The following is a 15926-nucleotide window of genomic DNA, read 5'->3' on the forward strand; positions in this document are numbered from 1 at the left end:
ACACAATCGTTCTGCAATTTTCGAACAGCTGACTTGTATCTTGCACGAAGAGTATTGGATAGTGCAAGGCAAGTTAGCAATTGTTTGCTGTGCAGACATTATGAATAATAAGGTCGACTTAACACCGCACACCGCAACATTTTTTTCCTCGCTTTGTGCAAAGAAAAACTATAAATCGTGTGTCCTTCATTGATAAGGAAACATGCTGAGGTTACTTACTTTATGAGCAGGCAATGGTAGTCTGAGCGTGATCCAGGATCCAGATCCGGCCGCCTTGTTTTCTCGATCGATTGCTCGACGTGCACACATACAAATCTTTTTGCACCTATTATATCACCTAGCCAGGAGCAAAAGTCACTCGTCACTCGTAGAAGCAGATTCGAGCACTTGTATCAATTGACTTGTAGTCGTGCAAGAAAATCAAAGCGATCTGTAGAATTTTATTAATGAGAAATTATTTCACAGATGCACAACTTCGGATGCATTAGTTCACATTTGGGTTTACAAATGCACGAATGTTGTGCATGTTCTCAGATTATGAAACACGGATGTGCAAATGTGTTTCGCACCTACTGCGCTGCCATAGATATATACACTAGATGTCGCCTTGACTACTGCTGTTCATTGGAACGAATGCGTCAATCGAGACGCCATCTTGCTTCAGTGATCCACTCCTCTATAATGCATTAGCGTCAATCTGGGCAAAGATCTAGCGAAAATAAAATCACTATAAATCGTCAAAATCTCAAGCAATTATCTAGTTTTTTGGGTTGTTCCAACTGACAGGCATGTATTTATGGTTGAGTCTAGAGAAAACTAAGCTTAAGACGATAATAAAGATACATTTTACCCGTCTAGCCCCATAGACTCCCATTCATTCTGCAGTAGCTAGCGGCGGCCCCTAGAGGAACAATGAGTAAACTGCAACCAGGTTCGATACAATGAAAGTAAACAGGCTCTTCGTAGACAGGCTCTGGTTGAGGCCACATATCCCTCGTCTCGTTTACTCATGTAAGTTGTAATCTCACCAGAAGTTGCTGTAGATCTGTAGAACATTTATCTCTGCTACTACATAGGCTACGCCAGTCGTTACTTTTATAATCATTGGTCAGTGCCATGGCAAACGAGATGTAGCTGAATTCATAAATGACAAAGCCATGAGAAAGGTGATTTTCTTACGTTTCAACAACAAAGAAGCCGATCTGCCATCATTGTGAGAAATTCCCAAATTTGTCGCTAATCGCTAAAAAGTTTTTATATCGCTGGGGATGGCCAAACGTCGCTAAATAGGTAACGCTGACAATACAGGAGAACTAGTTTAGCGCTTCAGATCCCTGTACCATGATGGCGGCGGTGTTGACGCATGCTGAGAAGCAGAAGGCGACATCTAGTGTATATATCTATGCTGCGCTGCAACGATTGGAGCAAAAGTGTCGAGTGCGTGACTCTTGAAAGTTGTGACTCACAGGATAGGATTTGTGTACCTGTAAAAAGGATTTGTGTACCTGTAAAAAGGATTTGTGAACCCGTAGCCCCTATTTTGTGTTAACAAGATATAAAAAAATATGTACAACTTCAACTTTACTGTTACACATTTACGACTTTAGTGTGCACATGCAAAATCTGCAGTTAAATGTGCTCGCCACTTTTGCACCCAATATACCTTCATAAATGTTGATATTGTGGTGGGCCATCACAAATAAGTCAATGTATGGGAAACACTGCACTTCATGAAGAGAGTCTGAGTCTGGTCTCATGATTGGGAAACATTTCCAACGCTAGCATTGTATCGGGTGTAGACTTTGCGCTAACTTTGAAATCATCGATCCAGCCCAACCAATCACATTGATCAGGGATCCCTAACGTTTCTTCCTACTTCACTTTTACAAACTGATAATAAACCACGTGGCCAACCAACAAAAAACCCTCACTGTTTTATATGAGGCAACAGATTTTCTTTCCTCTTTTGCTTTGATGTCATAAAAAATCTAAACAAATAAAGCAAATGGACAAAATAATCAGGTCTTACTTTATTTTCACAGTTAAGCTTCGCACCGCTGGCCACTAGGATCTGTAGAACCTTCAGGTGTCCAAACCAGGCAGCCAGTAGCAGAGCATTCATTCCAAACTGGACAAAAAAGAGTTATTATACACTGGAAAACATACACATACACATACACACACACACACACACAAACACACACACACACACACACACACACACACACACACACATAGCAGAAGTGAGTCACACACATGCTGACACACACACACACATACACATGCACCTATGAACACGCGCACACACACACACACACACACACACACAGATCAGAGTGTTGGAGGGCACACAAATCTTGTGAGCACACAGCCCACAGCCACACACACTCCCTATCCCTCTGTTAGCCCATGGACACTCAGCAGGCTATGAGAATGTCATTAAGCATTTCCAAATGTCCCCTTAATCTTCATTAAGGGGACATTTGGAAAATTAGACCACTTCAGAGAGATAAAGCAGAAAACGAAGGATGTGGGATTTGTGGGAAAAAACATTAATCTTCAGCACACACGTACACACAGAGAGACAGAAAGATAGAGAGAGATAGAGAGGGAGAGAGAGAGAGAGAGAGAGAGAGACACACACACATACAGATGCTCACACAGACAAATGCACGCTTACACTGTCTGCCTTATCCACCTCCGTGTCATTCTCCAGCAGTAGCCGCAAGGCCTCCTCATTTCCGGCCCCTGCTGCCCAGTGCAGGGCCTTCCGGTCTAGCTGAGGAGAGAGAGAGAGAGAGAGAAGGGGGGGTGAGAAAGAGAGGATGATGGAAGTTGGGGAGGACAAACGGAGAGGGGGAGAGATGAAAGGGAGGTGGAGATTCTGTCAGTATGAGGCCGGCCAAAGGACACGTCTGGAGGAAATGTCTGAGGGAGTGTACTACGGAGGGAGAGACTGTGTGTGAGGTAGAGGGCACATCCGGCTCTGCCGCCACTCACGTCACATTAGCACCATGGAGCACCAGCCCTATGCTCTTACTCCCCCTCCCACATACTACTTCCCAATGCCCACTTCCCACGGTTTCCTCACTGACATTCCCACAATGGGGAATGTCGACATTCCTAACTGCTGCATCCACGCAAGCTCAACAAGCTCAACATTTGTGTGTGATTTTTTCTATGCTGGCACATTAGAGGGTGACTTGTTGTTTGTCAGTTCATAGAGACCTCCAGAGATGTTTTCTAGGTCAGCATCTCACTTTGTTTTGAGCCTTGATGTTCACTCCTCTCTTCATCAGCTCCTGCATCCTGTCTGTGTCGTTACGCTTCGCAGCATCGTGAAATTCCTTCTCTGATCGCAGCACTGGAACACATACACAAGCACACAAGCACACACACATAGGCACACACAAACACACGCACACACGCACACACACACACACAGAAGATTGATGCATTATTGGTGCAGTGACTAGTTTTTGTTGCTGAGAATAGATTCACACCAACCTGATTCATGAGCCACAATAAGAACCAACATTTCCACAATAGTATATCAATTTCTTTTTTTTATTTTTATGTTACTATCACTTTGAGTTGTGTCACATCCCATTGCTTTTATGTCCTGACAGCTAGATCTTACAGGCCTATCTCACCAAGCCCTGTAGCAATTTACACAATCAGTAAGCAGTCTTCAGAGTAAACTTCACCACCACGTGTCAGAGCATTTAGGCTCAGGTCAACATGACATTTAAGATGAGAACTCATCAGTCTGCAAATAATACCCTGTGGGACACTGCCCCACACACACACACAGACACACACACACACACACACCATCCCTCCCTCTTTCTATCTCTCACTCCCTCTCTCTTTCTCTCACTGTTAGAGAGATTGTTGTCACAGCAGTTTATAAGAATCACTTAAGGCAGAAAGATTGTCTACCCATCTGATGTCTAGGATGGAAGTCAAATACCCTGCTAATGAACAACAGAGGACAACCATTAACTGCTGATCTAATTATCACAAAACTGGAGATGTCAATTCCATGATATGAACCATTTTAGAACGAAAAGCTGACATCTGACCTAATTCAAGCAAAGCCACAATGCAATATTTCTGCTTTATCACAAAATAATAGGTCCAGACAGACGGTAAGTCAATGAATTAATTAGTCATCAGACCCCAGAATCCATGCGGTGTCAGCCGCTAGACTTTCGATAGCCAATATCAATTGGTCCGAACTGCGCATAACCTTAGTTACCAACACAATAATATGAGTTAGCCTACAATTTTATTTTATTTTTAAATTCGAAAATTCGAAAACGTTTTCAGATCAGAAACGGACGGACTGATGGTAGGCTACTCGGTGCGTTATGCGGAACCAAAGCAAAACTGTCTTGCCCATTCCCATATCAAACATCCATTCATCACTTACAGATATCATCTTCAGACACCAAATCGTCCTCCATTCCGATAGGTTAATAAGCTGCGTAAATGTGTAAGTTACTTAAACACTACATTTTTGTAGTCTTCGGCAGAAGGATCTTTCTTTTCACCGATCGCTGTTATCCTCCAGGACAAGTGCTTGTGCGCCGTTCCCTCCCCGCCCTCTGTTGGAAACAACCAGCGCACAGCTTGCTCGGACTTGGGGATGTTTTACGGCTTACGACATGTTTCACACTTGACGGTAAAGCAGCTCCGTCTACGGCTTTCAACGTGAGCTCATTGCCGATGTAGCCCGTAGCCACATGGTCAAAATTTAGCTTGTGTGACACGAATTGTTGGGAAGATGAGAGTGTAGCCTAGTAATTTGATTAGACCGAATGAATGTAAACACTTAATACTTTTCTAAAAACTCTTACTTATATCCGTTTATAATCTGCACTTTAACAAACAGGCATGGGGAAAGCTAAGAATAATAAATTTAAAAGGCCCCGATTCTCGGCTGGAGGACTCGTGAAGGAAGTTATGGACAACGAGGATGAAGTTGAAGTAGAAGTTGATTCACCTGCTGCAGAACATTTAGAGAAAGTATGTGGGACGTTTCTATTGCTGTAATACACAGAATGTTCTGGTTGACAGCTTTGTTTTGGTCTCTAGTATTAAACGCTTGCGGTTTTCTAGCCAGTTAGCCAGCTCGTTCATAACAGGGCATTTTACTGTCAACAGCCATGTAGTGGCTCGGAGGCATTTATTTGCATAACAAAAAGTAACATAGGTTGTAGACTACTGTGATGTGATCCTACACAAAATGCACTCACAGGCGCAGTGTTAGATGAGATTTCTTTTAACAGCTGCATTCTCCCAGTTACCTGTTAAAGTTGGGTCCAATTCAGTGGAACATAAATATCGATAAGCAACGTAATTTGAGACACTTTAATCTTAACGTCAGGTCATTAGCGATAAGTAACTTTAAACTAACAAACCTGTTTGTGTCTCTGTTCGCGCAGCTGCAGAGTCCCTGCGCGGACGTGCGTGAGTGTGCGTGTGCGAGCATCTCTCGGATGGTGCAGCAGAGCCAGACCATCCCCAGCTTCCTCCAGCGGGACGCGGTGCGTCGTCTCGGGCCACTGCTGCTCGACCCATGCGTGGCTGTGCGGGAGACCGCGGCAGGAGCCCTCAGGTGGGTGTCTCGGAGGAAGGAGGAAAATAAATAAAATTAATGAACAGGCTCTGTGTTGACAAACAGCTCATGTTTATGCTCTTACCAAGACAATAAGTTCAGTTGCCATGGTTTCTATCCAGTTCTCATACTCTTGGATTCTGCTAATGTTGTAAAGAGAAACATAGCATCTATCAGTCACACAAGGTTGAGCAATGAAACAGGCAAGATTGAAATGAATTAAACTAGTCCCGGCTACAGCAGCAGTGGAGGGTGGAAAGGGTAGTGATATCTTTACTGAACCGCAGAGGTGTGTGTGTGTGTGTGTACAGGAATCTGAGTGTGTGTGGGGGTCCCGAGGTGTGTGAGGACATGGTGAAACAGGACATCCTAACTCCTCTCACCAAGCTGCTCAGGGAGGTAAGGACACGTGTGTGTGTGTGTGGGGGGGGGGTTGTCTGTGCTTACCTTAACCAAGCATGTGTAGCTATAAACTTAACTCTTGAAGCTACACCCCAACGTGTGCTCAAACAATTGAGGACCATCTAGATGTCTGGGTGTTTCAGGCCGGTAGTAGAGTACCAGTCTCTCAGACCTCAGAATGGACTTTAAACACCAGGCCCATGCTTTACAGCTATTCCCCACTCCTAGGGGTAGAGATGATGCATCGGTTGATACGTGGTGTTTTGTCTCATTCTGCTAGCTAATGTACACCCTCGTGTGTTGTCGTCTTGTTGTCCACAGTGCTGCTCAGGTTTTGACGTGAGCCCTTCCCAGAAGAACTCTAAGAGCACAGTGGAGGACGTGGCCAACGAGGCCGTCAACCTGCTCTGGAACCTGTGGTGAGTCTCCTTATACCCCTGGGTAGGGTGAAGGGTGTGTGTGGGTGTGCTTGTGTGAAACAAAAGAAAAGACATCCGCACACTGTTTCTAAAGCTCCCAGTTTAATGGTGGGTGATACACAACATTTCGACCACTCAGGTCTTCGTCAGGTGACCAGTACCTATATAATCGGTATAGATGTGCCTACACCTCTACACTTCGGTGTGCTTGTGTGCATATGTAGTGAGGTGTGTGTGTGTGTGTGTGTGTGTGTGCGCGCGCGCATGTAGTGAGGTGTGTGTGTGCATGTAGTAAGGTGTGTGTGTGTGTGTGCGCGCGCGCGCATGTAATGAGGGGTGTGTGTGTGTGTGTGTGCGCGCGCGCGCATGTAATGAGGTGTGTGTGGGCATGTAGTGGGGTGTGTGTGTGTGTGTGGGTGTGTGTGTGTGCGCGCGCGCATGTAATGAGGTGTGTGTGTGTGTGTGTGTGTCTCACTTTAAGTTATCCCTTGTGGTGATCCCTGTCTCCTGATTCCCCTTAACAGGGTAGAACTGACAGACAAACATTCAAATGATGAACTGAAGCTATTTATTCTTCATTCTTCATTAGTTAATGTTAATGTTCCATGGGTGGTATGAAAACGATTCAGATCACCCAGCGGCATAGTTGTGCATTAGTTGACTAATTTCCACACATCGGAAGTCATATCAATATCTGCTGGTATCTGCATTAAGGTGTATGCAAAGCTCCTTGATTACTCCGCTTCAACCCTCTCTGGTGAGTGTGTGTGTGTGTGTGTGTGTGTGTGTGTGTGTGTGTGTGTGTGTGTGTGTGTGTGTGTGTGTGTGTGTGTGTGTGTGTGTGTGTGTGTGTGTGTGTGTGTGTGTGTGTGTGTGTGTGTGTGTGTGTGTGTGTGTGTGTGTGTGTGTGCGCGCGTGTCTCACAGTGAGAACAGCAGTCGGGCCGTATCAGTGTTTAATAAAGCGGGGCTGTTGGACGTGCTGGTTTTGTGCCTGGAGAGACATGAGCAGAAGGTGGAGCTAGCGCTCTCTGCTGGTAAGACACTGTAATAACATCTAACATACCTTAGTGCCATAGTGCTAAATCAGAGTAGCCTTCCCCCTTCTTATTATTTTCTTTCCTCTCTCTCTCTGTGTGTGTGTGTGTGTAGCCCACTGCTTACACACGGTGACTGAGGAGAACGCGGAGCTGCTGGGGAGCGTGAACGTGGCCGTGTTGTCAGCGCTGGAGGCGGTGCTCCTCTCCACACAGTCCGACATGCAGCACACACTCCTGCGCACGCTGGCCGCTGGTGAGACACACACTCACTCACTCACTCACTCACTCACTCTCACACCCACTCTCTCTCACACACACACACACACACACACACACACACACATCCTCACACATCCTCAACGGCTGGCTATACAGCCTATCATTAAATACATCCCCTCATGCTCATGTGTAACTGGTACTCTATGGTTTTCTCCCTCTTTCTCCTTTTCCTCTGTCTGCTTTTCATTGCTTCTTGTGTATCTCTCTCTCGTTCTCTCTCTCTCTCTCTCTTTCTCTCTCTCTCTCTCTCTCTCTCTCACTCTCTCCCTCTCTCCCTCTCTCACTCTCTCTCTCTCTGTGTCTCTCTCTCTCTCTCTGTGTCTCTCTCTCTCTCTTTCTCACTCTCTCCCTCTCTCCCTCTCACTCTCTCTCTTTCTCTCTCTCTCTTTCTCTCTTTCTCTCTCTCTCTCTCTCTCTCTCTCTCTCTCTCTCTCTCTCTTTCTCTCACTCTTTCTCTTTCTCTCTCTCTCTTTCTCAATCACTCTCTCACTCTCTCTCCCTCTCTCCCTCTCTCACTCTCTCTCCCTCTCTCTCTCTTTCTCTCTCTCTCTCTCTCTCTCTCTCATTCTCTCTCTCTCTCTCTGGCTCCCCCTGCTGGCCAGGCTCGTTGTGGAACCTGAAGAACAGCATCCCCGCGGGGCGGCAGGCCCAGACTCTGAGCGCCCTGGTGGCCACTCTCTCCGCCAGCCTCGACCTGGACGCCGGCGCGCTGATCCCAGACCTGCTGCAGGCCGAGGTCGCCCGCCTCGCCATCGCCGCCGACACCAGCGACACCGCCGGGGCACAGGGAGCGGAGGAAGAAGATCGTCATCATCATCATCAGGCCAACGGAAGAGAGGAGGTGGAGATGGAGGAGGAGATGGAGGAGGAGAGGATGAACGGCGGGAAGACGGGGAATCAAGATAAAGACATCTCTGACCTGCTGCCGGTGAGTGAGGGAGGGGAGCGGACGACTGCCCCTGGTCCTATAGACCCCTTTAATGTTTGTAATCATCCAGGACGGCTGCCTCTGGTCCTATAGACCCCTTTAATGTTTGTAATCATCCAGGACGGCTGCCTCTGGTCCTATAGACCCCTTTAATGTTTGTAATAATCCAGAGCCTAGGTTGGGTGCGCGCGCAGCATGGGGTCAGAAAATTGGCGCAGCTAATAGATCAGCATGTTGAGCGGTCAAGGTATGCACTGTCATTGTTACCCAAGGGCCGCAAAGCGTACCTTAATAGATGAGTCTTAGCTAATGGCGATTGTCTGCCTGATCCTGAGCTAATAACAGAATGGGTAGACAACGTTGACAAGCCCAGTGTGTATACATGCAAAAAATTAGACTTTTCCTTGATCTTTCAGTCAATTCACACACACACACTCTGACCCCGACATGTGCACACCTTTTCTGTGATGTGGACCGTGAAGGGGTCTATAACAAGTCTGACCTGGCTAACTGCTACCTTTTAAGTGAGAGAACAAGTAATTAGTTAATTACAAGTACTCAATGAATGGTTCTCCTGTTATTTTTGTGACTTGAGATTTCTGTTGCTGTTTGGTTTCTGTGCTTTTGCTAATCTTCATGTGTTTGGGGAAAACGTTATTTTGGCCTGACTTCATCTATACGTAGCATAAAAGTTGTGCATGGATGTTGATATCAATCCATTGTGTTGGTATTGTATATATTGTACATATATGTGTTTTTTTTCTGGGTGTGTGTGTGTGGATGTGTTCCTATCTGTGTGTGTGTGTGTGTGTGTGTGCGCGCCTGTCTGTGTGTGTGCCTGTCTGTGTGTGTGCCTGTCTGTGTGCTCATGTATTCCTGTGTGTGTGTGTGTGTGTGTGTGTGTGTGTGTGTGTGCGCGTTTACGTATTCCTGTTTCCTGTGTGTGTGTGTGTCCAGCGGGGAAAGGAGGAGTTGAGAAAGGCCGCAGCACTGCTCTTGGCTCAGCAGACGTCTCTGGAGGTCATCGTCAACATGTGCTGCTCCGAAGGTGAGGTGTGTGTGTGTGTGTGTGTATGTGTGTGTGTGTGTGTGTGTGTAGGTGTGCTTTTGGAGGGTACTGCTGCTGCCTGATGAGGGAGGCTTGAGTGTGTATATATGTGTATGGTTTAGGAAAGTACTGCAGCAGTGCTCTTAGGAGAATGAGAAAAGGGCACTTGCATACTTGCAGTGATTTATTGTCTGTGTGTGTGTGTGTGTGTGTGTGCAGACCCCTCTGATGATGAGTGGGAGGAGACGTCCAGCAGTGATGAGAGTGAGGCCTGTGCTGATGGTGTGGGGGAAGGTGGCCTGCAGTCTCCTCTCTGTCTGTCTGCTGAGGTCTACAGTGCCCTCATACACCACAATGTCCCGCAGAAGGCAAGACACACACACACACACACACACACACACACACACACACACACACACACACACACACTCTCCACAGTGTCCTCATACACCACAGCATCCCTTAGAAGGCAAGAAACACACACACACTCCACAGTGTCCTCATACACCACAGCATCTCTCACAAGGCAAGACACACACACACACACACACACACACACTCACTCACTCCTCAGTGTCCTCATACACCACAGCATCTCTCACAAGGCAAGACACACACACACACACACACACACACACACACACACACACTCCTCAGTGTCCTCATACACCACAGCATCCCTCAGAAGGCAAGAAACAAGCTTACAGACACACACACCCGCTGAACCTGTCTGAGGTCCCCCATGGTGTCTCAGAAGGCAAGAACCCCCCCCAGTAGACCAATAACACACACACACGTTGATATGTTGAGCGATTGATATTGCTATAAAATAGGCTTTGTGTGTGCTTTCAGGTCCTGAAGAAGGCAGAGTTCCCCAGTCCTGCTGCTGTTGATGCCTGTCAGAGGAATGCATCCTGGAGGAGTCTGATTAGAAAGTACTGTACCCTCCTGTCCTGTCGAAACCCATTTGTAGTCCTGTCGATTTGTAGTCCTGTCGAAACCCATTTTTAGTCCTGTCGAAACCCGTTTGTAGTCCTGTCGAAACCCATATGTAGTCCTGTCAACCCATTTGTAGTCCTGTCGAAACCCATTTGTAGTCCTGTCGAAACCCATATGTAGTCCTGTCGAAACCCATTTGTAGTCCTGTCAACCCATATGTAGTCCTGTCTAAGTCCTGGACTAACAGATCTTAAATACTTCAGGAACACTTAGGTACTGCGCATGTGTTAGTGAAATCTTTTTCTGCATATTTTGCATAGTTGCATGTTTTTTGACATTGAAAGTACGCTTGTACGCTTTTCCCCCCTTGATATCAACAAGATTTTTCAAAGAACAGAATTTTTCAGGCAGAGATTTCCCGGGGGTCGGCCTGCTACTGTAAATAGTATTTTTTTTTCAGGCACACTGCATTTGAATTTACATTCCATAAACTGACATTAATTAAGACCTCAACTATACAAAAATATATCTAAATATATATGTGTCATTTCCGTTTTTCAAAACATTTTCAACATAAGGTGTACTCCAAACATTTGTTTTATTTTACCTGTCCATCCCACGGCAATGCCATTTTCTGCAATGGGTATTTTACCCTTAGAGGTCTTAAAAAAGGTCTTAAAAGTCATTCAATTTGTACTTCAAAAATGTGCAGATATGTGCCAGAATGAAGAATTCTCAGTTTTCTGCTCATTAGAATGTGACAGTTACTAACCCTAAGATGCTCAACTCAGTACAACTCATTGAACTTGAACTGTAACAGTATAGGTCTGTTTGTATTTGTTTTAGTTTGATTGACAGGTCATGACAGTGTTTGTTTTGATCATCATTGTTTTATCTTACCCAGAATGCACCGTGTTCAGTGTCGGGCCCTCACCTGTCTCCACAACATCCTGGCTGCCATGGATACGGAGTCTCTTGGCGGAACAGCAGGTCTGCAGACAGTGGCCCAGCAGCTGGCCAGCTTAGTGTTCAGCTCTGCAGGTCAGTCCCACACACACACACACACACTCAAATTTACACACTTACCTTACTTACATATATTCACACACTGACATGTTTATGTGCTGTGCGTGCGTGTGTGTGTGTGTGTGTGTGTGTGTGTGTTTTCCAGAGGTCGTCAAGGAGGAGGAGTTTCTGGAGGCAGTGACCAGTGCCTTGCGTTCACTGCTGCAGATCATGGCCTCCAAAAACATCCCACAGGTGAGACACGCATCATCTCTCTTAACATATTAACATCTTACTGGCTACCAGCTAAACAAAAAGACGCAGCACAATGTTTTACATTTCATTCATTTTCATTCCGTGTATTCATGTTGAAATACAGAGGGCTTACTCATTTACATGCTCTGTGTGTGTCTGTCTGTGTGTGTGTCTGTGTGTGTGTGAGATTAGTGTATGAGTCCTCAGCAGCTGATGAGTGTGTGTGAGGCGGCCACTCGCTGTGACGTGGTGAGCGTGAGGGTGAATGCTCTGGCCATCCTGGGCATCACAGGAAGCACGCTGGCCAAGGAGACCGGCTCATCAGACACACTACAGGTATGATGCATCGGCACACGTTTCAGCCAAGCGTGACAAAATAAAACACACAATAAAGGAAAGAATCAAGTAGTGTGCAGACCCCTTTTTTAAATATTTCTTGACCCTTTTTTGTCCTGCATCTGGGATGTGCTATCAATCTTCAACTCAATTACTCACTACACATACTGTACAACTTACAACTCACACCACACACACACACAACTCAATTACTCACCACACATACATCTCACACCACACATACACACAACTCAATTACTCACCACACATACAACTCACACCACACATACACACAACTCAATTACTCACCACACATCAACTCACACCACACATACACACAACTCAATTACTCACCAAACATACAACTCACACATACACACACACACACAACACAATTACTCACCACACATACAACTCACGCCTAGGGGTGGGCGATATGGACAAAAAATAATATCTCTATTTTTTGTGATTTTGACGATAACGATAATTAGTCGATATCCTTTAAAAAATTGTTTTTGTTAAAGTCTGGGTTACTTTACATCTCATTATTTATGAATAGCATCATTACAATAATAACCAATAACCTAACCTGTGACTTTTTAACCAAAGCAACGAATGCATTGTCACTCCATGACACATTTCCAATTCTGCCCCCACTTGTGTGTGTGGCAATGACATGGTCTAGCCAGCTACATTAGAGAAGATGAATAGGCCTAACAGTTTCCCAAGAGAAAGTCTGAAGCTGAAGTTCCTTTCAAACCTTTACATAGGATTCACTGTAAAACTAAGAGCAGACCAACAGAGTAGCCTACATCTCAGTTATTTCCTTCTATGTTTTGTTTTAGAGCGATCACGTAGGCTAGCATTCCAAGTTACAGAATAGAAACTAATGCGTTAGCTTATGGCTAATGTATATGAGAAATCCCATAGAGATGCTAACGGTTAGCATAATCAGTAAACAGATATTTAGAGCGAACTTCAGTCCATTTACAAAAGAGTTACATGAGAATAGTTATTTGTTTACAACTGACTATTAAAATACTCAAAGGCTAATGTTTTCTCTCCATATATTACCGTGTAGGAAAAAACGTGACTGTCTCATCAATGCTACTTGAACAGAAGTAGCTGCATAAAATCCCAAGTTAGGCTACTCTCCCTGCACAAAATAAACATTAGGCTGCGTGGGACAACGCTGTGACCCACTAGTCATCACGTGACAATTGCTCTGCTGCATTTCTCCCGCATAGCCTACCTCCTGGGAATGTATGAGTCTTCAGTGCGTGATTTCAAGTGTTTTTTCCCCATAAGTAATTTAAATACTCGATAATGTCAATTTGGACATCGTTAAAACAACAATCACGATATTATCGCAGACGATATATATCGCCCACCCCTACTCACGCCACACACATACAACACAATTACTCACCACACGTACAACATACCACACATACAACTCACACCACACACACACACACACAACTCAATTACTCACCACACATACAACTCATGCCACACACACACACACAACACAATTGCTCACCACACATACAACTCGCACCTCACGCCACACACATACAACACAATTACTCACCACACGTACAACTCACCACACACACAACTCACCACACGTACAACTCACACCACACACACACACACAACTCAATTGCTTACCACATACAACTCGCACCACACACATACAACACAATTACTCACCACACATACAACTCACACCAAACACACACACACACACACACAACTGATTGGATTTTGTGCTGCTATTTTTCCTTGGGCAGATGATTGGGACAGCCCTGCTCTCAGTGGCCTCAAAGGACCCAAACCTGGTGGTGTGTGGGGAGGCTCTGGACGCGCTGTTCGACGTGTTCGCCGACGGAGACGAGGCCGAGAAGGCTGCCAGGAATATCCGCCTGCTAACCTCCCTCAAGGCCCTGCAGCCTGTCTTCAAAGCCAAGGTGAGGCTGCACACCACTGCGTCACACACACACACACACACACACACACACACACACACACACACACACACACACGCTCACATGCGAATGAATGTACGCAAGCACACACACCCCAATTAAAGGTTAGGCCGCACACCGCTAAGTGACCAACACGCTGCTTTTGACAGCTCTCTACACAGGGTTTCCGCGGGTCATTAAAAAGCATGAAAAGTAATTAAATAGATTTTGTGAAAATTCAGGCATGAAATGGCATGAAAAAGCATGAACTTCGATGTTCAGAGGCATTAAAAATTATGTAAACTTGATGGAATAAAAACATTGTTTTTCACGATTTATATTGATTATATAAACTAATTTTGATCGGAAGTATAGCGCAATGGAACCTTTTTATTGGCTGTTTTTTACGGCCGGTGCACGAAGTCGCGACACCAGATGCTAGTAATGCAACGTGCTGTGAGTGTATCTGCAGTTGGACATGGGCATTAAATTAGAGTTTAAAGGGCATGAAAAACCTGAAATGAGATTTTCTGATACCTGCAGAAACCCTGTCTACAGCCATGGAATTACAGCAGCACCAACAGTTAAATGATTAGTTGACAACTTTTTGTTAATTAACTGGCAAGCATTTTAATAATCAATTAATCTGAGTAATTTGAAAAAGGAAAAATTGATTCCAGCAATTTTGTGTGTTTTTTACTCGTGTGTGTGTGTGTGTGTCGGTTCCTCAGCTGCGTAAGGAGGGCCGAGGGAACTACAGCCCAGAGCAGCTGTGTGTGCTGGACAACATCAAGGTGAACCTGCGCAGGTTCATCGGCTACCTGGAGACCCTGGAGAGGAAGTGACCTCACCACACTCCACTTTCGCCTACCTGATGAACTGACCTCTAACAATGTCAGACTCGGGAGTAGAGGACACCGAAACTGCTCATCCCAACATTCGGTCAACTCTGGACATTTACTAAAACACCCACAATGATCTGACTGTTTTGTTTGGGTCTCTCTTGTTTGATGGAGAAAATTAATGTTTTTTATTATTTTGAAGCGTGTTTAAAAAGTATATTTTAAGGAAGACTAAGAGGGATGATGCGGTTCTATGTATCATGTTTTGGATTTAAACAAACTTATTTTATAAATTCAAATGAAGGCATGACAATGGCCAATCTTATTTTACAGCCATATCCAGACATGTATTACTGTGACGGGGACAAAAAAAAAAAAACTCTGTTCAAACCAATGAGCTCGGTGTTATTTAACTGTAGTTCTGTTGGAACCCAAGGGTCCCATATCAATATTAACATGTAGCTTGGGGAACACTCAAACTCACTCACACACACAGTAGCGTTGACCAGTAGGGGAGTGCAGGGTAAGTTACCAGTCATCATCTTACCTTTAATCATGGTCAAACAAAACTGAACCGGACATTTTCCCACTCTAATGTGAGGCCATTTGTATGATACTGGATGTTGATGTATGCAATCACTGATAAAAGTGAAAACTGTCACCAACAACATGCCTTGCTCTTCACTTAAAGTTAACACTGTTAAAACTGAATATAACAATTATTGGCGATTTCTAGGTTTTTTTTATGTTCTCTTATGTTCAACAGTTCCCTGTGGAGTACTGCATGTATCTTAGAATCAAAAGGAAACTATAAACTAATTTGTGGGCCAACATGTAGAAA

General features: G+C 44.9%; 2 protein-coding genes across 2 annotated transcripts in view; one reads left to right on the top strand and one right to left on the bottom strand.

The window, feature by feature from the left end:
- ankdd1a (ankyrin repeat and death domain containing 1A) overlaps positions 1–4596 on the bottom strand; it is a 17033-nt gene extending 12437 nt beyond the window's left edge. The window contains exons 1-4 of the mRNA XM_076291919.1: positions 4436–4596; positions 3261–3364; positions 2681–2779; positions 2030–2128 (exon numbers count right to left, since the gene is read on the bottom strand). Coding sequence (XP_076148034.1) covers positions 2030–2128; positions 2681–2779; positions 3261–3364; positions 4436–4469 — 336 coding nt within the window. The 5' untranslated portion in view covers positions 4470–4596. The remainder of the gene's footprint in view (positions 1–2029; positions 2129–2680; positions 2780–3260; positions 3365–4435) is intronic.
- A 150-nt stretch (positions 4597–4746) lies between these two features.
- Positions 4747–15926, top strand: heatr3 (HEAT repeat containing 3). Its single transcript, XM_076291918.1, has 15 exons — positions 4747–5031; positions 5451–5623; positions 5935–6022; positions 6347–6444; positions 7371–7480; positions 7596–7736; positions 8365–8690; positions 9648–9738; positions 9958–10106; positions 10591–10673; positions 11582–11718; positions 11849–11937; positions 12130–12273; positions 14070–14246; positions 14975–15926. Exons 1-15 carry the CDS (start codon positions 4900–4902, stop codon positions 15086–15088), a joined length of 2052 nt encoding a protein of 683 aa, XP_076148033.1. The 5' UTR covers positions 4747–4899; the 3' UTR covers positions 15089–15926.

Source organism: Alosa pseudoharengus, unplaced genomic scaffold, assembly GCF_046254945.1.
Source record: "Alosa pseudoharengus isolate Yale_2024_CS ecotype anadromous, Long Island Sound unplaced genomic scaffold, YU_APseudo_1.1 YU_APseudo_1.1_scf_19, whole genome shotgun sequence".
Lineage (NCBI taxonomy): Eukaryota > Metazoa > Chordata > Actinopteri > Clupeiformes > Clupeidae > Alosa > Alosa pseudoharengus.